Genomic DNA, 20,286 nt, shown 5'->3' with positions numbered 1-20,286 from the left:
GCCAAGTGGGATGGGATATATGAGACGAAGAGAAGAGTATAGAGAGACAACAAACCGTAGACAAAAATTACTAAGAATCAAGATGTGGCCTAATAAGAGATTGTTCCTGTTGTTTGTATGCAAGAAGGTTCCCCAGAAACCTGCGAGTTAGAGTTTCAAGCTTCAAGCTCGAGAGAAAGAGTCTTGATCTTCGCAAAGACCCTGAAAATGCACAGTGTGCGCCCATTCTGAGTTGAAACGGTACGGCTAAACAGCTTCAGGTTTGGTAAAATGCCTTGGAATGCCTCCCCATAGCAAAACTGTTGACAAACTCAGCGCAATCTCATTCTCGCATATAATTTCATGGTTTCTATGTCACAGTTGATGTTACAAGCACACACATACATATATACTGCATCTCGTCACATAACCCAGCTAGCACAGTAGCACAGGCATGTCTCATACACTGTGCGACAAGGGTGCTTATCGATAAACATCTGCCTAAGAAGGCCCGCCAAAATTTTCTAGCATTTAGCAGAGCAGAAAACAAAAACACCACGACCTTCCGCTTCAGCCTCGCCACTTTCTCTCACCTCGTCTCCCTGCCATTCACCGAAAATAATGTCCGAAATCAAGGGAGGAAAGCGTTCAAGCGCCGACGCCGACGAATCCACACGAAAGAAGGCCAAGAAGGACGGCGAGGACGAGAAATACAACCCCTACCTTGCTCACATGTACGACAACGGTAACAGTAATGGTCATGGCGTAGAGCCTTCGCCGGACTCTCCTCTCGCCGGTATGAAGAGGCAGCATACTACCGCTGCACAGGCTTCAAAGGCTGAGGACTCTGAGTCGAACCCTTTCACCGGCCGACCTCATTCGCAAAAGTACTTCCAAATTCTCCAGGGCCGTCGCGATCTGCCTGTCCACAAGCAACGACAAGAATTTTTGGACAAGTACCACTCAACACAGATTCTCGTCTTTGTCGGTGAGACAGGTTCTGGAAAGACTACTCAAATTCCTCAGTACGTCGTCTACGACGAGCTACCTCATCTTACTGGCAAGCTTATCGCCTGTACGCAGCCACGTCGAGTCGCCGCCATGTCGGTCGCGCAGCGTGTCGCCGACGAGATGGACGTCACCCTGGGCGAGGAAGTTGGTTACAGCATTCGTTTCGAGGACATGACGGGCCCCAAGACTATGCTCAAGTACATGACTGATGGTATGCTTCTGCGTGAGGCCATGCACGACCACGAGATGTCTCGCTACAGTTGTATTATTCTTGATGAGGCTCACGAGCGTACTCTCGCGACCGATATTCTCATGGCGTTGCTCAAGCAGATTTCTATGCGCCGCCCCAACCTCAAGATCATCATCATGTCTGCTACCCTCGATGCTCAAAAGTTCCAAAAGTACTTCAACGATGCGCCCCTGCTCGCTGTCCCCGGTCGAACACATCCTGTCGAGATCTTCTACACTCCCGAGCCTGAGCGCGATTACGTTGAGGCCGCCATAAGAACCGTTCTCCAGATTCACGCTTCAGAGCCCGAGGGTGATGTTTTGCTTTTCCTTACTGGTGAAGACGAGATTGAGGACGCTTGTCGCAAGATCAGTCTCGAGGCTGATGAGCTGATGCGCGAGGTTGACGCTGGTCCTCTCGCCGTTTACCCTCTGTACGGTACCCTGCCTCCCCACCAGCAACAGCGCATCTTCGACAAGGCCCCTGCGCCTATTCGCAAGGGTGGTCGTCCTGGTCGCAAGGTCATTGTTTCTACCAATATTGCCGAAACTAGTTTGACTATCGACGGTATCGTCTATGTCGTGGATCCCGGGTTTAGCAAACAGAAGATCTACAACCCTCGTATCCGTGTCGAGTCTCTCCTTGTCTCGCCCATCTCCAAGGCTTCGGCCCAGCAGCGTGCTGGTCGTGCTGGTCGTACCAAACCCGGAAAATGTTTCCGGCTGTATACCGAGAAGGCATTCAAGAAGGAGCTTATTGAGCAAACATATCCCGAGATTCTGCGCTCCAACCTTGCCAACACCGTTCTGGAGCTCAAGAAGCTTGGTGTGGAGGATCTTGTCCACTTCGATCTAATGGACCCCCCTGCTCCCGAGACAATGATGCGCGCCCTCGAGGAGCTCAATTATCTTGCCTGTCTTGACGATGATGGTGAGCTGACCACTCTCGGCAGCATGGCATCAGCATTCCCCCTTGATCCCGCTCTGGCGGTCATGCTTATCTCGTCTCCTGAGTTCTACTGCTCGAACGAGATTCTCTCCATCACCTCGCTTCTCTCAGTTCCTCAAATCTTTACCCGCCCTGCCAACAACCGAAAGCGCGCCGATGAGATGAAGGCTCAATTTGCGCATCCTGACGGTGACCACCTCACCCTGCTCAACGCCTACCACGCGTTCAAGGGCCAGGCAACATCCGACCCCAACAGTGCAAAGCAGTGGTGCCATGAGCACTTCCTCTCCTTCCGACATCTCTCCAGTGCGGATAACGTCCGCGCTCAGCTCAAGCGCATCATGGAGACGCATGGCTTGGAGCTTGTGTCGACACCATTTGAGGATAAGAATTACTATACCAACATTCGACGTGCACTGCTCGCCGGTTTCTTCATGCAGGTTGCCATGAAGGAGAGCTCTGGCAAGCTTTATCGCACTGTCAAGGACGACCAGGCTGTATTGATTCACCCCTCAACTGTCCTCCGTACCGAGTTCGACTGGGTCCTCTACAATGAGTTTGTCTTGACGTCCAAGCAATACATCCGAACATGTACAGGTATCCGACCTGAGTGGTTATTGGTAAGTGATGCTTCCAGATGACTCTCGTATCATCACGAGAACCTTGGGTCAATTTTACAGTAGCTAACACTTTTTGCAGGAAATTGCCCCTACGTACTACGATATTGACAGCTTTGAGCAAGGTGACGTCAAGCGTTCTCTTGCACGCGCTGCAGAGAAGAAGCGCCGCAAGGAAGCCATGAAGGCTGGTCGATGAAGTACTCACTTCGGGAGCCCTTGAAAGAAAAGGCCAGGAAAGGCTCTCCAGGCGCCCCCTAGAAATCGACAATAAAGGCATGGGCAGGGATTCGAAACGTGATCGATCGACCTGTTTGCTTATCCAATGCTTAGCCCTACCGTGTATGTGCGGGAAGCGGCCCTCCACTGCGGCTCGGCATTGCATGGGGCCGGCGAGACACAAACATTTCTTTGTCATTGAGAGTAGGGAAGAGGTGTTGTTTGTCGTCTGCTATGTAGCTCGACAAAGCTCTCCCCCTCCCTTATTCATCCCGGTCTGGAGTTGCACATCCTCGCGAATTGACTGGTTGGCCACGGCGTTTTATGTGCATCAGCCACTTCTTTCATGGTTGGCTGCTCGGTTGAATTGTTTTTTTAAAACAGTATTTCATGCTTCAATGTCTCCCCCTCGGCGCGCCCCTCTCTGTCTGGCCCATTGGTCTCTTTCACTTTACCTATTCGGTCTTAGAATCCTGCAGCACCGTTAGATTGCCAAAAGAGGGTGTGAGCGAGTGTAATGGAGGGATGCGGGCGTTTTTGGGTTGTTTTACTGGTGTGTATCTTGTGTGGAGGTAAAAAGAGGAAAGAGGCGACAGATAACATTGGGACTGAATAAAGGTTGTGGCAGAGAGAACTATTGTTAGCACACCAGCCGTATTTCAAACTAGGTGAAACAATATCAACGAATTCCAGGCACTTGCGCAGTTCTGCAGCATTCATGCTTCTTTAGCATCATGCACGACACCTCTTCCGGTTGCTGGAGTGTTTGTCTTGACTGCATTGTTGCCTCTTCTCCCAGCCTCAAATCAACTAGGCAATCAGCTTAGCTGTCAGCAAAGCTTGACTCAGAATAGCCTGAGTATGTATGTATGTATGTACGTGTGTGTGTCTGTCTGTCTGTCAGGATGAAGCTTCTCTGATGCAAACACAAACAAGGCATCCTTGCAGAGGGAGGGTGGCCTGCATATCCGTCTCGCCGCGCTTGACGATGCAGTCTGGATGTTGGTTCGGCCATCCAACTCCAGTTTTCCTAGGGTTTTCTCACCTCCCACGTCCTTCTCTCTTGGGATGACGATGTGTGTGTCAATACCTGCTCGTTCTGGATGTGGGCGACCAGGGCCGATAAAAGTGGCCAAGCTAGCAGGGCTCCCCTCATCGACATCGGTTATGGAGGCGGGCGGGCAAGACGGGAGATCGATGGGAAAAGCAAAAAGAAGGGAAAAGAAGGCAAATCAAGTAAGTGTAAGTGTAAATAGGTGAGAAACAATTATCAACCTCGAAACCCTTCGATTAGGTTGACAAACAAACAACGCCAGCAACTTCAGCACAAATATCATGGATAGATTTAGTAGGTAGCTTTCACCCTGCAGCTTGGCTTCGAAAATTCGCAATGTTGGCCCCATTACCACAATTTGACACCAACGACGGTGCAATGAAGGCTGCCAAAAGAGAACGAGTCCAATTGTGCTGTGATGAACCAAGGAAAATCGGCGATGGCTGTTTGTTTCAGATATACGGTGGGACAGGCAGATAGGTAGGGCCGGGTCTTCACAGAGGGTGCGGATCCCTTCTCAAGAGTTCTTGTTGCTCACAGCCAGCCTGCCCCACGGCGAATGAGAGTCAGAGTGTATGAAAGGGCAGATATACGAGGTGAGGAGACCGTATGAGAAGAAAATAATACCACCAACCTTGACCAATGGGTTCCACCTCGAAGTTTGCTTCCATACATACATACAGTACCCGGCTACTGACTACCGACGAGATCAATACCTGTTTTAGGTCGCCAAAGCCGTTCGTGACCGTTTCAATACCATTATCCGATGACAGGGGTGAGAAAGAGCCGTTGTAGCTTCCCTCAATTTCACCCGGTAAAGTCAATCGGGTTATCATAATGATTGAGACTGCTCCAACAAGGGATGACCCAGCAATACCAAATCAGTGGCAAGTGCTGATGCAAAACACCACGTGTATCTCAGCGTGGTTTGGAATATCAGGGTGTCATCGTACGGGCCAACCAAATTACCCGGCTCAGACCTTCACAAGTGGTCCAATCAATCAACATGCTCTGACAGGAGCTCCAGCAGCTCTCTTCCTTTTCGAGAATGCAATGCAGTGGAAGGGCTCGAGCTTCAAGCAGACGACAGTGCCGACCGGAGAATAAAGCATGGAGAGCATTACCTGTATGTATGTATCTGCAGGGCACTTGCTGGGTGGTTGAGCATCATGGCAACCTATCCGAGGAGGCCATAGCTCCTTGCCGTTCGCCCCTGTTCACAACCTGGAACATACTTGGGGGGGCGGAAGAAGCAAGATGGCGCACAGGTGAAGAAGCATCACAAGATGGTGCGCTGCCCGAAGGGGGCCGCGTTGTCAACTGTGCATATTGCGCGGTTTGTGATGTTTTCCCAATATGTGCAAATGGGAGAAACGTTTTAAGTTTCTGTCTAGTGGTAACGCAACGCAACGCAGCGATAAGACTGACCAACCCGGGATCCTGCTGCTTCTGCGCGCCCGTCCAAGGTGTAGTTTATCGCGCAACATTACAATTGCCTCAATGAGAAGATGGCCTTGATAGAGTCCAAATGAGTGTGGATTGGCCGAGGTAGAATGTGTGATCCGCGAATGGAGACGCCCGAGGTCATCGGTGATGCTCAACTGGACGTTATGAAAGCACGGGGCGACCCGAGACCTCCGAGTAGGGTCGTAATCTCATCGAGTAAAGACTGATGCTTCTCAAATATCTCATGATATCAGAACAAGTAACCCACCATGTCCCACCATGTCTGAAGCTCCTCGTCGCAATAAGCTCTGGCTCTGGTCTCGCTCTTCGGCAACCTTGATAGTTTGTATCACCGATAGCTTGGCTCTCGGCCTCCCCAGCACAAGCTCTCAGAGAAAAAGCAACATTGCCGGCATGTGCAAATATGCATACTCAGTATCCGAACGTTGAGATATACTTCGCATATCCACAGGCCAAACTGCGGCGCCACGCGCTTGTGGATCCCGTCCCTTCACAAGCAAAGCGCTTTTTTTTTTTTTTTTTTTGCTTTTTCCCGTCCTTCCATTCCAGATGCTGGGCTGAGCCGCATTGGCATCGATCCCAAGATGTTCTAAGAACGTTTCTTTTTCAGCCTCAGAGATCTCCTCCCCACAAAGTCCCTGCCTGGAAGAGCCACAGGGTCAGAGTGAGGTCAGATTAATTTTATATATGGCCTACTTGATTTTGAACCATGCCACTGCGCGTCCGACAATCGGATCTTTACCTGTGTACTTCATGTGGCACGACACATGGTAGTAGCATGGGATGACCGCAGCAAGCCTACCGTTGACTACGGGTCTTTGGCTTCAGGTCGTGGCGCCGGCTGGCCCGAAGACACTACAATAGGTATTCGTCAATGAACAGCACGCCCCTCCCTATTCCTGTTGAGGGTTTCTTGCCCTGACCTGGTACTGTCCTGTATGCGGCGTTGGAACAATTGTGATTGCCCTGGACCTAGGGGCTTAGGCGTGGACCATAGACGGGGGGAAATCATCATGCATCGTCTCAAGTAAGGTCAACCCCGAGAGGGATGCGCAAGAGCTCGGTATCATTGGATATGACCATGACAGACAGTACGTCCTTTCCCCAGACGAGTATACACGCCCTTGTCAGGTCTAACCTCACGCCATTCCGTCGGACGCTACACCCTTTATAGCTCTCGTCCCATGGCCCCACGTCTCGACGAACCACAAACCGTTTAAGTTGTCGACATGGCTTCTGAGACGACCCATCCTATCACTTCGCTTTTCAGTATGGACGCATACTGTAGTCTGTCTGTACTGGAGCAGCAGATTGAGGCGGAATCCGCAACACATGAATGCCACTAATGCTGATTAACATTTGTCTAGTCGTGCTCTGAAAGCGCTTGGGCGTCCTCCCCCGTTGTATGAGCGCGTAGTAACGAAAGATCTTGATGGCGTCGATTTCTCCTTAAGACCGGCCATTCAAGAGCAAGCCATCTTTGGCTGGTTGCCGCATTCCATCGTCGTTTTAGAATCATGTACGTTGTTTTGCCTGCCCGTACCCAAGTCATGTCTGCTCGTCGCTTGTAAAAGGCGTCTGCAGTCGTCCTGCAGAACTCACAGGGGCTCCCTGTCTGTCATCACTACGGGTGTGGTCCCCACCACATCGCATCGTTTTGTTCGGCGGGGGGCATCAGTCAATGCCATGCAAAATGGCATTGCGACGCCAACGGCCATTCCCATCGAGTTTAGTTGTCCCTAAGACGTCAGCGTCCGAGTCTCTAAGTCGTACTCCGTTGAGCAAACACTACGCACCTTTGATCATGCAAGCTCATTCCCACTTAGAGCTCCGCTCTGCCCTGGGTATCCTTGACATGTTGGCCATCCGCACTTCAGCGGTAGTACAAACAAATCGTTCGACCCTTTCCCCAGCCTAGTCCACTCCCCGTGCTAATAATCGCATTCACGTCACTTCCTCTTATTGCCTGGCAGCTCATATAAGAGTCTATGCCTCTTCCTCGCATTCCATTATCCGTCTGCCCACTGATTCACATCTCACCTTGTCCAATCCGTTGCTCACTACGCCATACAAGTCTCTTACATCTTGGACATCAACAGCACAATGAGTGGAGCTGGTGGTTTTTATAAGTACAGATGCAAGTACTTCTATACACATAACTGCCCCAACTGGGTCTGGGTGAATAATGCGCCTTGCGCATCATGTCTTGTAAGTTGGCATATTTTGCTTTGCATATCAATTCATTCGGCTGGTACTGACTGACAGCTGCAGGCTGATGGGCGCGATAACGAAGAACCTTCATTACCGCCATGGGGGCTGTCCCGAGATATTGTTGTCCCACAAGTTCTCGACGGCATTCTTCAATACACTCTAATGGAGCTCGTAGCTCCCTCAGAACCTGGCGACGACTGGACTCTTCGGGATAAGGCCAGTCGACCACCACCCTCAATTCCCGTAACAAGCGCTATGCCAGGCATACCGAGCATCATGGCACATCATCGATTTTAAGAAGAGTAGTGTCCTCGAGGGGCACAGGAGCGTCGCCCTCTGAGAGGGATTCTTCAATTGCGATATGAGGACGCCAGAGCTGGAAATAATTATCGACGGGCAAAGACTGAACTGGACTATTGAGTGCCGACGGCAACTGGGAGATGGGTTGGCATGCCTCTCTCATGACCGCCGACCATTTGCAACGCGCCATTGGGCGTATGCAGTGTACGATTTTTGACTGACTGCGACGCTCGACATTGGATGGAGCGGGAGATTGGCGGCTGGAGCAAGACCGCAAGCAAACAAAACCCCCGCGAGATACCCATGCGCTGTTGAACCTTTCTGGAGACGGGGGACTCCAATCTGCAATTGCTATTATTTTTGGGCTTCTTTTTTCTATTCGGACATCATCATGTAACAGGCGCGAATGAGTTTCACTGGGTGGCAACAATTGTTATCTTTTTGGCCGTTCTGGAGCCGGGAAATTGATTTTTGACCTCTTCCTTCGTGGAACAGGCGATGCAGTTTTTGATCTCATTTTGTTTCGATTAATCATCTGCGAAAAACGCACACGACATGTGATGTGATGCTCAGGGAGCATTGGTTGTGGTCGACCTGCTGCTGGGCGGGTCAGTAATGAGTTCTAGGCACACGAAATCATGTCAAGGAATCAGATCAAGGCGCGGAGGCCAGGGCTAGGTCGTGAGATGTGGCGTGCCTCGGAAAGAGAGCTCGTCTGATGATCCTTGTCTGGCTGCAGGACTTATCAGTCAGTCGTTGTTTGTTTCGGGATGAGGTGCCCCACCGATAGAGATTGTCCAACAAGGCGCACGAGTCTACCTAAGCTCTATTATCAAACCAACTTGAATAGTAATGACCATCACGGGAGCCGCAATTGATTGTGGGCCGAAGAGGGTCAAGAACGATGTTGGTTGTTGAAAGGCTTGGAGCCGCACCTTGAATGGCGTTTTTGCTCTTCAAACGGTAAACTTTTCTCGAAAGGGGCCAAGTGCAACGGTTTCCACCATCTCCACGTGCCTGCATCTTGTGAGGGTGGTGCCAGTAACTGTAGTTGGGGGACCATCAAGGCTGAGCTACCAGTTGTACCTGCAATTAGCAGAGGATTAGTTGAGTTTCGGTGATGAAGTAATTTGACGCCATTGAAAGACGGTTTGTTTTAGAACAGACTTCCGGCCTCGCTTACTCCCGCAGACTGCGGATCGTCAGTATCCCCGAATGACGGAGGTGCAGTACGTTTTGCACGGACAGACAAACCGCGTAGCCACAGAGACGCGGTTCAAGGCGCAGAATGCCGTGCTACATAAGCATGCGGCTTGATTCGAATTGACCGCGGATGAATGTATCTGCTTGTAGCATTGTTTTCTCTTCAGTAACTAGCGGCAGTAGTGGAGAAGTCTGAGTGAGATTGAAGAGATTGAGATTGTGGCTTCTGGATGCGACAGCGGGAGTGGGGAATACGAATAATGACAAGTGAACAGTCATCTTCATGTACCCTTGCCTTCTAATCCAATCCATGGAATGGGGCCAGAGCAGAAAATGTTTGAATCGAGAAAGAGCTCAGGCGGGGACTTACCTGTAGGTCTCCGTTCTTTCCGGCCTGAACGAGCAGTCTGTGGTCCAGGAACATGCTCAATTGGCAAGAGACAGACACGGCAGCTACGGATTAGTGCTTCCATTTCAACATCCACAACACCATTATCAAATAGGATATGAGCCGCTGTCAACTGGCTGATCAGGGGAAAACAGTCTCCACTACGGAGTAGCGCCCGTAAAACTTGACCAGTCTCTAGTATGGTTTTCAAGGTCTAGGGCCCTTTGGAAGCTTCCGTCCATTCAGCCATGAGTCTTTAGTTCAACTTCTGAAGGATGCCGCTGTATCATGTGTAGACTCCCTAGACTCCCTTCTAGAAATAGCTTACACACACCTCACACCTCGCTAAGATTGATGACTAGGTAGCCTCAATGTCTCAGCTGCGCTGCGCGGGTATCAATTGAGATCCTATTGGGCAATTCCTCATTTTGAATCACAGCTCTAAAGGCCGATGACCACTCTCAGCCTCACCAAAGTGTCCCAATTGGGCATCTGACTTGGCCTCCTTGGAAGATCCGTTATATGCCGGAACTTTAGAGAGAGAGAGAATAAATAACACAGCCATCCCTGGTCTTGGCGTGAACCTTGTCTCCTCTCATCCTCTTACAGTGCGACGCTCGGTATGCGAAAGATGCCTGCGAGATCTCGCGAGGATTCTACGTGCTATGGATACAGCACCTTCAGAACCCTGCATCAGCCCATTATCCATAGCTTAGTGCCAGTGGTAGAAGCGTCATGGCACAAACAACATCCCCGTTCCAGAAGCGGAATGGAACGATTGAGAGAATTACTGCAGACCTCACTTAGGTACTCATACAGGCGTGACCACAGCCAGGAACAAATGGAACCAACCAGTTCATGAATCAGTCAAGTGCAGCTACTAATGTATTTAGTATTAAGTGGCTTGTCTTGATGATTTAGAGCATGTGCTGTCTGACCATTTCATCTCTTTCGGAGTCGGGGCCCGCCGTTCTAGTACAGAACATCTTCCTCGTCAACAACTCAAGAGAGTTTGTGTCTATTCGCAATAAGCTTTGACAGTTGTATGGAATCCTTCAACCCTGGAGGTTCCAAGTACCGTAGTGGAGTCAGTGTGCATATTCGTTGCTTGAGCCATGATACGACAGGATACGGCGCACGGAGTGCCGGGAAAACCTCTCAAGACACAGGAGATTATTTTCCGCGACGAGATGCTCATATCTAAGAGCCTGGGATGGTGTTCATACGATCTATGCGGCAGAGGTGCCGTTGTCATACGATATCTCAGCTGGACCTTGAATTTTATAGCTTCCTTTGGGTGGACAAGTTCCGAAAGATTACTCGTGTGCCGTCGAACGGAATGTATTCCGGTTGACGTAATTGGATACGTGATTATGGAGGGAAACAAATGTCATGTCACGGTAAAAGTTTAGGTGCTGTGATCACCAAATTACAGAGTATTCTGTCGGCAACAGACTTGTTGACCCTTGAGATCATGATTCTCTCGTGAAAAAGAATTCGTCTCCTCCGGGTATAGCGTCTGGGGATAGGAGTGAGGTTTGTCGTGAGGAATTCAATGATGCTCGTAACTACTAACCTAGTATGTTGCAGTCTGATGTCATGATACCCAGGAATAATGCACTCTAATCCTGCTAAACCATCATCGCCAAACTACCAGCGATCAATCCTGCAACAATCATTCCTAACCTGGGTGTAACACCCGTAGCGGCATTATCGTCGTCGCTCAAGCCAAAAGGAAGACCCTGGTAGTCAAAAGTAACGTTCTGCTTGATAGAGCTGTTGTAGCACCCGCCGTTGGCGATGTCAATCTTGGCGATATCGTCAGGCACGTGGAAGAACATGTAGTTCTTCTGAGGAATGTCCTTGAAGCCCTTGGTATTATACGGGAACTTGTCACCGCTGTCAGTGGAGCTAGTGTTGCGCAGAAGGATGCACTGCACTTGGCCAGGATAGTCCTTGTACATCGCTGGGTAGTCCTTCATTACGTCTGAGTTGCTCGTGTCGGCGACAAGGATGAACTTGCGATCAGGGAAGGTCTGGAAGACCTTATCGAGCAAGAAGCGACGGATGGACAGTGTTGCCGAGACGTCTGAGAAGTTCAGTGGACGGGTATCGAATGAGCCCAGTGGGTAAGTGTTGTAGATGAAGCTCATGTAGTTACGAGTGGCCTGCTCAGGTGTCGTAGTGAGATAGTGGAAGTGCAGGTCCTTCACTGAAGACGACCAGTTGGCGTAAATATCAGGCATGTTCATCCATGGAGTGAAAGGTCGAGCAAAAGTGTTGAGAAGACCCTCTTTTGGCTCGTAAATCTTTGTCACTCGCAGAATATCGTCGATGTCAGAGACAATAGTGATACCCTTGGGTGGTACGAGGTAAGCGGTTGCGTTTCCGCTGTTGTTCTTACCCTCGGCATAAACATTGAGAGTCTGAATCTTTGAAGTTTCGTTGCCGGGGATCAGATAGCCATTGTTGGGGCCTGTGGTGTTCTTAAGCACGACAAATGCGTCAAAGTCGCCCTCCAGAGTTGTGTTGTATGGCATGGTGATGTTTTGCGACCCTCCCCTCTGATACATGGTCAGCAACTGGTTCCATGTTTCTACTTTATTTTGTTTGGCTTACCGCATCAATTGCACCACCGCTCTCATCGGGAGACACATCAACATTGTTCACAAAGTCCATCTTGACCTCAACATTGTCCTGTTGCACCACGAAGATAGACCTTGTCACATTTCGAGCCTGAGCTTGCTGAGACTTAGACAGTTTGTCAACACTCGTGTCGATGAGGAAGACATTGGCGAGGTCGTCGACTTTCTCCTGGCTCAGGTTGGGGATCTTGTATACATTGCCATGCACTCGAACGTTCCAACCCTTGTTGGTCCAATTGCCGTACGGGCTGTCTCCTAGTTAGAGTGGTTCTCGTAGTGAATGAGGCTACTTACGGAATATTTAGAACCTGTGTTGGCTCGGCTTTCAAATCGTCGTCGTCGACACCTGCTGACTTCTTAACAGCATCGCCTGTGGGGAAACCAGTTGGAAAGTCGAGAATGCCTGAATTGACCCATCCCTTGATCTTTGTCTCAACGCCACTAACGAGACTTCCGACATAAGTCTCCACATCGCCAATGATATCACGTCGCTCGAGGTCCATAATCTGCGTAGGCTGAGCAGCTGGAACTGGAATCGCCTCTCTACGATAAACCGTTGGTGCGGGACCGGGAGCGGCTGCTGGGATGGCCATAACGGCGGGCAGTAAGCCCAAGAATGCTGCTTTCACCATGAGGGATATGTCTTGAAGTCTTGGCTTTCGAAGAGAAGCGTGAGAACAGAGAGCCAAGACACCAGAGAACAAGTGAAGGGAGGGAATAATTTATGAGCAGTAAGCGGACCTGGTAAGCTTAGGTAGCAGGGGCAATCTTGTTTTTGTTTACCTGTAGTTGGTTAGTACGGAGTACCTATCATCAGCTCAGACATGGGGAACAAGTTCCTGCATTATGTGACATCACCAGCAACCAGGCATCTCAGTCATCGGATATTTCCTATTGGCTGGTTCAGTAAGCAAGCTTGGGGGGGTAAAGAAAAACATAGAACTAGACAAACTTGGTCCTTCTCGTTATAATACGTATAAATTTATTTACATTTCTTGGACAAGTTGATAAACACGATGCGAGTCAAGTCTAATATTTTATAGTTCTTTAGAGTTTTTACGATGTTTACAATGGCATCTTCGTGTAGAGAAGCACCAGTTGATGCGTCTTTTTTTCCTCCCTCATTTCCTTGTCAGCACTCGTGTAACATGACCGGGATGGAAGCAAGCTTCTTAGAGCAACCCACACACTCCAAATCTGTCGCAGATCATTTGTTACAGATGCATTAAGTTTACGACGAGTGTTTGATTAGTTCTGATTTGCTGCCGAAGAAACGCGGACGTTGGCAAATCTTGGCATTCATGACATCACGACACTAATTCTCCGATCCGTCGGATCCGAATGCCGATCTAGGCGGGATCTTCCAACTTCCCCACACAACGATTGACTTTAGATCTTGAACTTACCTGAAAGACTTGTCCCCAAACATGGCAGCTACCATCGCGGGAGAGGGGTGTTTTTGGACATCGGTTAGTGGACAGAAAAAGCTGTCCCGGTTATTTTCGGCTGATAATATCATGTCAGCCTTATGCAGCAGAGTGTTGAGGGTGATAAAATAACTTAGACACTCTTTCCTCCCTCTGACAGATGTCCAAAAACGCCCCCCTCCCGCGATGGTAGTGTATCTAGATTGCTCTCGTCCTGTCTGAATATTAGCACTTGTCCAATCAACAGAAAGAATGGGTAGACTTATCCCCTCACCGCGGGGGGCTGTCCTCCACACCATTTTCAGGCGAGAGAACAGCCAGGACTACCCTACCCAACAAGGCCTGTCCTAGATCCAACAAATGCAACCCAGCCTCAACAGTGCGGCCAGAGTCGTGAAATTCAACTTGACGAAAGGGTCTTTCACAGCACCAGACAAGCACGAAACTTTGACTCCAACTCGAGATGGGTCCCGGTGATGCTTCCAACACCAACCGCAAGTATCCTCCTGCAACAACGGCCATTGCAAAGGTGAAGACTGTTTCGTGAGCTGACGATCCCATAATGACCCCAGTACCTTCGTAAACACGACTCCACCAAAAGGTTGCCATGGCAGAACGCAGTCTGAAAACCCACCGACACTGACGAGAGAGCTCCTTCTGTATGATTCGCGCTGCCAACTAGGACTAGTTTTTGATTCCTCTCCAAATTTCTCGCCAGCGAGAGGTATGGAGGGCTTTGACGGGTGGACAAAAGACATCCATAAAAACCACCCTTTCATCTCAGTTCAACCTTTCGGCGGATCTGAGGGACCTGTTCAGACCTTCTGATCCTTGCAGGCTTGCTGGCGCCCATCATGACCAAGGGATTGTGACCCATGGCTTGAGGCTAATGCGCTTGGTCAGACCAGACGTGGAGCGTCACACACCGGTAGCAAGTGCTGTGGTGTGGTCCAGTGTGCGAACGGGTTGGGAGATATGTAGTGCAGCAACGCACCATGCTACGAGCAGCTGTGAAGGACCGGGAGCTATACGATTGGCAAGATATGTCAGTCGCTGGATTTCTGTGTGTTTCCACGAGTTGCCCGCTGCACCAGATGGAATTACCCTAACTGGCGGTTCCGGCAAGCGAAAACTCGGGACATGAATGAAATTCAGTGACTGGCTGTTTGAAGGCCAACCCGAAGCTCCACTTCTCAGCTGCTTGGGCGCAATGAGCAGGCTAGCAGTATGAACAAGTGGTCAGACTAGTTCCATCCCCAAGACCCAGAGCTAATCACAACGACTAGACGGTCTACTCTTGACCAATGTGCTGGTTCCAGCGGAAAGGGCTGACGAGCGTCCTCAGACCAGAGGCTCTTACCAAACGACTCATGGCACCGATCCTCTCGCGCACCAAACGGTGACTGGACTGCCCTCCTCGCCTGTCCGTCGGCAGTAGCGCCACGAGTCAATCATCCAACTTTTCAGCGGGCATGATGACAGCTGGTGCTTCACCGGCATAAAAGACGACTTGGGCGACAAGAGCGCAAAACTTGATAACCAGATATCTTCTTAGGGTTAAGTTCCGAACCTTGTTCACCCGCCCGCTTGGTACATCCTATACAGGACGCGCTACCCACCATAATCCGGCTGCGGCATTCACGAGGTCCTGTTACAGGCTCGAGAGCGGCATATGTGAGGGTAACCAAATGATACGGGTGCCTACAATAGGATCCCTTGCGAGAAACGAGGGCCGGAGGACTGTGGGGGAGGCGTCGCGCGTGTTGATAGTAGTGAAGGAACTCGTCTTGACCGCGTCGGGAGCCTCGGAAAGCTGATCCGTATGAATCATATCTTTTGGCGGGTGTCGCGTCTCCAGTAGAGAATCCTAGAAACTGAACAGCGTCATGAAGTGGTTGTTGACTGAGAAAGTCGAGTTCAACACACTGAGACATAGACGCGATGAGATAGATATGTGGGCCTCCACTGCAAACGCGCCTGCACGTGACGGCTCCAGCCTCTTCACAGTGCATACAGTGTGGGGTGCACATGAAGGCTGGAGCTGGGCTTGGATCATGATGACAAACACCCTATAGCAATTCACTTTTTCTTGTTTCCAACATACATACCTCACCTACCCACGCAAGTTTTTGAAGCTCGTTATTAGTTTTTAACGCAGCATGGCAAGCTCTTCATCTTCTACTGCTGCACACCCGAAAATACTTGAGGAGATAGTTGAAGCTGGTAAAAAAGCTTTTGATCCAACAAATGATGCCAGCACCCGGGCGTCGGGCCTCCAAGCATTCGACAAACTCATCGAAAGGTGAGCTCCAACTCTATTATGAAACTACTTATTTCAATATCAGGGCACTAACAAACTACAAGAACACCAGTCTGGAAACTCCTGCCTGCTCTAAATACACTCATTAAGCCATCAGTTCTCCCACAATGGTTAAGGGATCCTCTAGTCCAGGCGCTCACCCTCCTCCCTCTACGCCCAACTGGCGTCCGTGGAACCATGGAATTCGTCTTTTCAGTACACCCTAGTAATGTTGGTAGAACCCAAGACGCAAAAGCTGGACCACAAAAGCAAGGAGCTAGCATAACGCATGAAGGTGTCGCCGTTGCAACGAAACTCCTCTCATCAGTTCCGACCAGTACGACAGCGGAAGCGTGGTTCGAGGGCATCTCAGGACAGCTATTTGAGCTCATCGATGGAACTGCTGGTCCTGAACTCGCGAAAACCGCTTCTCAGATCGTAGGCTATGGCGTATTGGGGAACAAGCAATATGGTGCACCAGGTGAGTAACGACAGACAATCTCTATAAGCAAGACTAAACTCAGAGTTAGGATCTCCTGGTTGGAATGCATTTGTTCAGCCTCTAGTCCAGGATATAAACCCAACATTACGATCGATGGGCAACCCTGATTCCACTGCTATTAAGCAAGAAAACGAGGGAATTGTCGATCTTAGCCGTGATCGTGTTCTCATCACCTCTCAGTCTCTCAAAACCTCGCTACAGCGCCTCATGACTCTGGTGATATCCAATTCTTCACCCGGGCTATGCCGACGTCTCCTTAGGCTAGTATTAGTACAGATATGGGCTCTCGCCTCGTGGCAAAATCCACCACCTAGTACCGAAGAGAACTTCGTCAAGCCTGCGAGGGCACTGCTGCAGGCTTATCTGAGGATATTCGGTAATTCCGAAAGTGTCAGACCATTCGTTCGAAACCTCCTCTGCAGAGGCGCCACAGAAGGAAGTAAAAGCCCTTGGGAGTATCGACTCAAAGGTAAAGGCGATATTGAGATCACAGAACCTCGTGGACTTGATTCAACCGCAGGCATTGAGCTGAACTGGAACGAACTCGAAGGCAAAACAGCCAAGCTGGTTGAGTTCATAACCTCATCGTGCTCGGCTACAGAGGTATCATCCATCTTCTTGAGCCTCTTAAAGCGCTGGATTGAAACAGCAGAAAAACCAAATGACGAGATCAAAATTGATCTGCATCCTAAGGATGAAAAGGCAGATTCACCTCTGCAAAATCTTTTCGAGGTCACTATTCTACAAAAGCTGATGGACAAGGCTCCAGAAAAGCTCGTGAGCCAGTTTGATCAGCTGCTAGAGTTGGTATGCGAAGTTCTTGCTGCAGATACTAAGTCAAAGTTAGCAGATGACTTACTCGCTGTGGTACTAAGCTTACTGAATCTGGTCATCACTGCGCCGACATTCCAGAAATCCCACATTAAACCAGAAGAGCTCAAAATTGTAGAGAATTCACTGGAACGATTGAGCAATGAAGACAGGCCACAATTGTCACCTACAGCAAGGAACCTAGCGCTGCTTCTCAAGTACCGAGACGAAATGGTGCAGGATGATGTCTCTGCCTCGGCCCCCAGCACCCGGCAGATTGAAGATCAGAGGACATATAAACTGGCCATGGAATATGTCACCGGGGGCGACGACAATCCAGCACCCATTGTGTCTGAAGGGTTGAACCTGCTTTCTGGTCTGATACTTAAAGACAGCCCAATCCTCGACATCCCTGCAGTTGCCGTGCTTTTGTCGACCCTACTCGAGAACAACGACGACTACATCAACCTTCGAGTCATCAAAGTTTATACTCAGCTGGCCAACAAACATCCTAAATCGGCAGTTCAAGAGCTTCTAGACCACTACTTAGACCCACAGGAAAAGTCTACGACGGATGTTCGGCTGCGGTTTGGAGAAGCTTTATTGCAAGTGATCCAGCGACTAGGGGAAACCTTTATCGGTGATCTTGCACGTCAAGTTAGCGAGACCTTGCTGTCTATCGCTGGACGTCGTGGATATCGAGCCAAAACCATGGCTAAACAAGCTCGTGATGAGAAGCTCAGAAAACTGAAGAAGAAAAAGGAGGATGAGGACGATGACATGGACTTGGATGAAGAAGAAGTGACAGAAGAAGAGAGGGCTAGGAATGACATTTTGGCTCAAATCCTTCATGGATGGGAAAGTAAAAGAGGCGCAGAAGATGTTCGGATACGAACTTCTGCCTTGTCAATCTTTGGCGCTGTTATTGAAACGAACATAGGAGGGATTGGGCCAACGCTCGTATCTGGTAGCGTTGACCTCTGCATCAATATCCTAGCAATGGAACGAGAGATGGAGACAGCAATTCTACGAAGAGCTGCCATCCTGAACGTGTTAAGTTTTGTGAGGGCTCTCGACGCTGCTAAGGAGTCTGGTAGGAAACTTGGCTTTGGTCTGACTGACGAGAGTCGAGAGGATATTGTGAGGACACTGCAATATGTGGCTCAAACGGACAACGATGGACTGGTCCAACAGCATGCAAAGGACGTGGTTGAAAGCCTCGAGAACTGGCAAATGGCAAGCATCCTCCCGCTGCAAGAGTCAACAAGCAGTCCAGGACTGATGCGACTGGCGGGCCTCCATATCAACCCCAGCGGAACTTTGGTGGACGCAGCTGGGAAGCCTCGGCCACGAATTGAGGAGGTGGAATGAAGGACGGGATGAATGGGTGCGCCCAAGAGATCGAGGGTATATCCAGGGCACTCCCACGCTACCCGAGTACGGTAAATGATTGGCAATCTCGGTGTCTACCTGATCAGAAATCACAACAGGGCGCAGCGCATTTGAGTTGTGGATAGTGACACCATGTAGGATTTGAGGTTCCCTGGCGATGCAGCCAACTGCAGCTGACGGCAGGGCTAGAATTGACATGGCTTAAATTTACTCGTCGCGAGCCTCATGCTTGATCATATGTGACTGTACTCCGTGCCTTGAAGATGAGATGAGATTCGCAGTCAGCATATCCCGGCAATCTATTTCGCATGTATCAAGCATAAGTTGGGACTTTGGTCAACAGTAGAACCGCCCGCCAAGGCCAAGTCTGCCTATGAGGCATGAGTGGTTACCGAGACGAGACAATATGAGATGAGCGATTGCGCGGCTTGAATGTTTAAAATGAGCCGAATAATAAGTATTCTCGTAAAAATCTAGAAAAGGAGGAAAAAAGTGTTGCTAGAATTTTAAACCCTTGCTTGGGATGTTTTTGATATATGAAGACGACGACGATGACAAGCCGTTGGAACCGCGGAACTTGGAAGAGGTAATTTACGAGTGGGGAAACAAAGTTGGCAACTTGTTGTTCTGCGACGAGACGAGACAGGGACCAAGGGGGTTTGATGAAACGACAGGGATGGTATCGGGGGACGGGTTGACCGGAGGCGGCTGAGAAGTGAAACATATACGAAGGGACGTGGCTTTTCTGAAGTCTTCTACGGAGCATGAGACATATTCCTCGTAAAATATGTGCAACTTGGGAATCTTGATCTACCTATAGATGATGACTGATGTTGGAGATGGAGACTGAGAAGATGGAGACTACAATCTGTGGATCGGTACCTGCATATTGATGCAAAATTGCCTCATCCAAGCGAGCAAAACCTAGATCAACGCTTCCAAAGCCTGTCACATACCAGTAGAAAGCATAACAAGAATCTAATTACCAGATGGGGTAACCAACACCGTTAAGTGACCAGTCTGGCTGGCTGATTCTATTCCGGAGGATCGGCAATTGATGGTCATTTCCAGTCATGATCTACCCATGTGCCTCTCTGTACGACTCGACCAATCTTCTGTGCGAATCTACGATTATTATTAGAGGTTAGTGTAGGAACTGTAGTTCATTGACTGCCGTATGCCGATGAGGCTTAGCTACCAGTCTCAGAGACTCGGATCACTCGTCACAGCCGTGGTCTCTAATCAGAGAAGAACAGAAAAGGTCGGAAGTTGGGACCCAGGATCTGAGTCATTCTAGATTCGAGGAGATGCTTGGCAGGGAAGAAAAGAATCTTTTTTGGTGGAAGCCTGCATAAGAGAGTGGGCTTTGTCTGACTCTGCCGAATCGCGGTCAAGCATGCAAGGGACTTGTTTTGGGTCTTTTTTTCTCTTTCTTTCTTTCCAACGACTTCTCAGCTTGCCAGGGACAGTCTCGACATGTGAGAAAAATGTTTGACTTTTGGGTTCTAGGCTCTTGGTTTCCTTGACGATGGACCTCCTTGGAGTAGCAAGACAGCGCCAGGATGGCCAGGATATTGCTGCAAAG

At 49.7% G+C, this 20,286-nt stretch overlaps 4 protein-coding genes across 4 annotated transcripts; 3 read left to right on the top strand and 1 right to left on the bottom strand.

The window, feature by feature from the left end:
- Positions 1 to 600: 600 nt before the first annotated feature.
- Positions 601 to 2,983, top strand: FMAN_10513 (putative ATP-binding protein PRP16; the record flags this gene model as incomplete). The annotated part of the gene is made up of 2 exons (XM_041824020.1): positions 601 to 2,787; positions 2,867 to 2,983. The coding sequence occupies 2 exons, from the start codon at positions 601 to 603 to the stop codon at positions 2,981 to 2,983; spliced, it is 2,304 nt and encodes a 767-aa protein (XP_041689543.1).
- A 4,644-nt stretch (positions 2,984 to 7,627) lies between these two features.
- FMAN_10514 (uncharacterized protein) lies at positions 7,628 to 8,032 on the top strand (the record flags this gene model as incomplete). The annotated part of the gene is made up of 2 exons (XM_041824019.1): positions 7,628 to 7,732; positions 7,796 to 8,032. The coding sequence occupies 2 exons, from the start codon at positions 7,628 to 7,630 to the stop codon at positions 8,030 to 8,032; spliced, it is 342 nt and encodes a 113-aa protein (XP_041689542.1).
- Positions 8,033 to 11,257: 3,225 nt separating this feature from the next.
- On the bottom strand, positions 11,258 to 12,864 carry FMAN_10515 (uncharacterized protein; the record flags this gene model as incomplete). Its single annotated transcript, XM_041824018.1, has 3 exons — positions 11,258 to 12,190; positions 12,246 to 12,519; positions 12,566 to 12,864. The coding sequence occupies 3 exons, from the start codon at positions 12,862 to 12,864 to the stop codon at positions 11,258 to 11,260; spliced, it is 1,506 nt and encodes a 501-aa protein (XP_041689541.1).
- A 2,993-nt stretch (positions 12,865 to 15,857) lies between these two features.
- On the top strand, positions 15,858 to 18,680 carry FMAN_10516 (uncharacterized protein; the record flags this gene model as incomplete). The annotated part of the gene is made up of 3 exons (XM_041824017.1): positions 15,858 to 16,000; positions 16,063 to 16,478; positions 16,528 to 18,680. The coding sequence occupies 3 exons, from the start codon at positions 15,858 to 15,860 to the stop codon at positions 18,678 to 18,680; spliced, it is 2,712 nt and encodes a 903-aa protein (XP_041689540.1).
- Between the last annotated feature and the right edge of the window lie 1,606 nt (positions 18,681 to 20,286).

The sequence above is a fragment of the Fusarium mangiferae genome, assembly GCF_900044065.1.
Source record: "Fusarium mangiferae strain MRC7560 genome assembly, contig: FMAN_scaffold016, whole genome shotgun sequence".
NCBI lineage: Eukaryota > Fungi > Ascomycota > Sordariomycetes > Hypocreales > Nectriaceae > Fusarium > Fusarium mangiferae.
The sequence above is the reverse complement of the archived record's forward strand: the minus strand, read 5'-3'. Positions and strand labels throughout refer to the sequence as shown.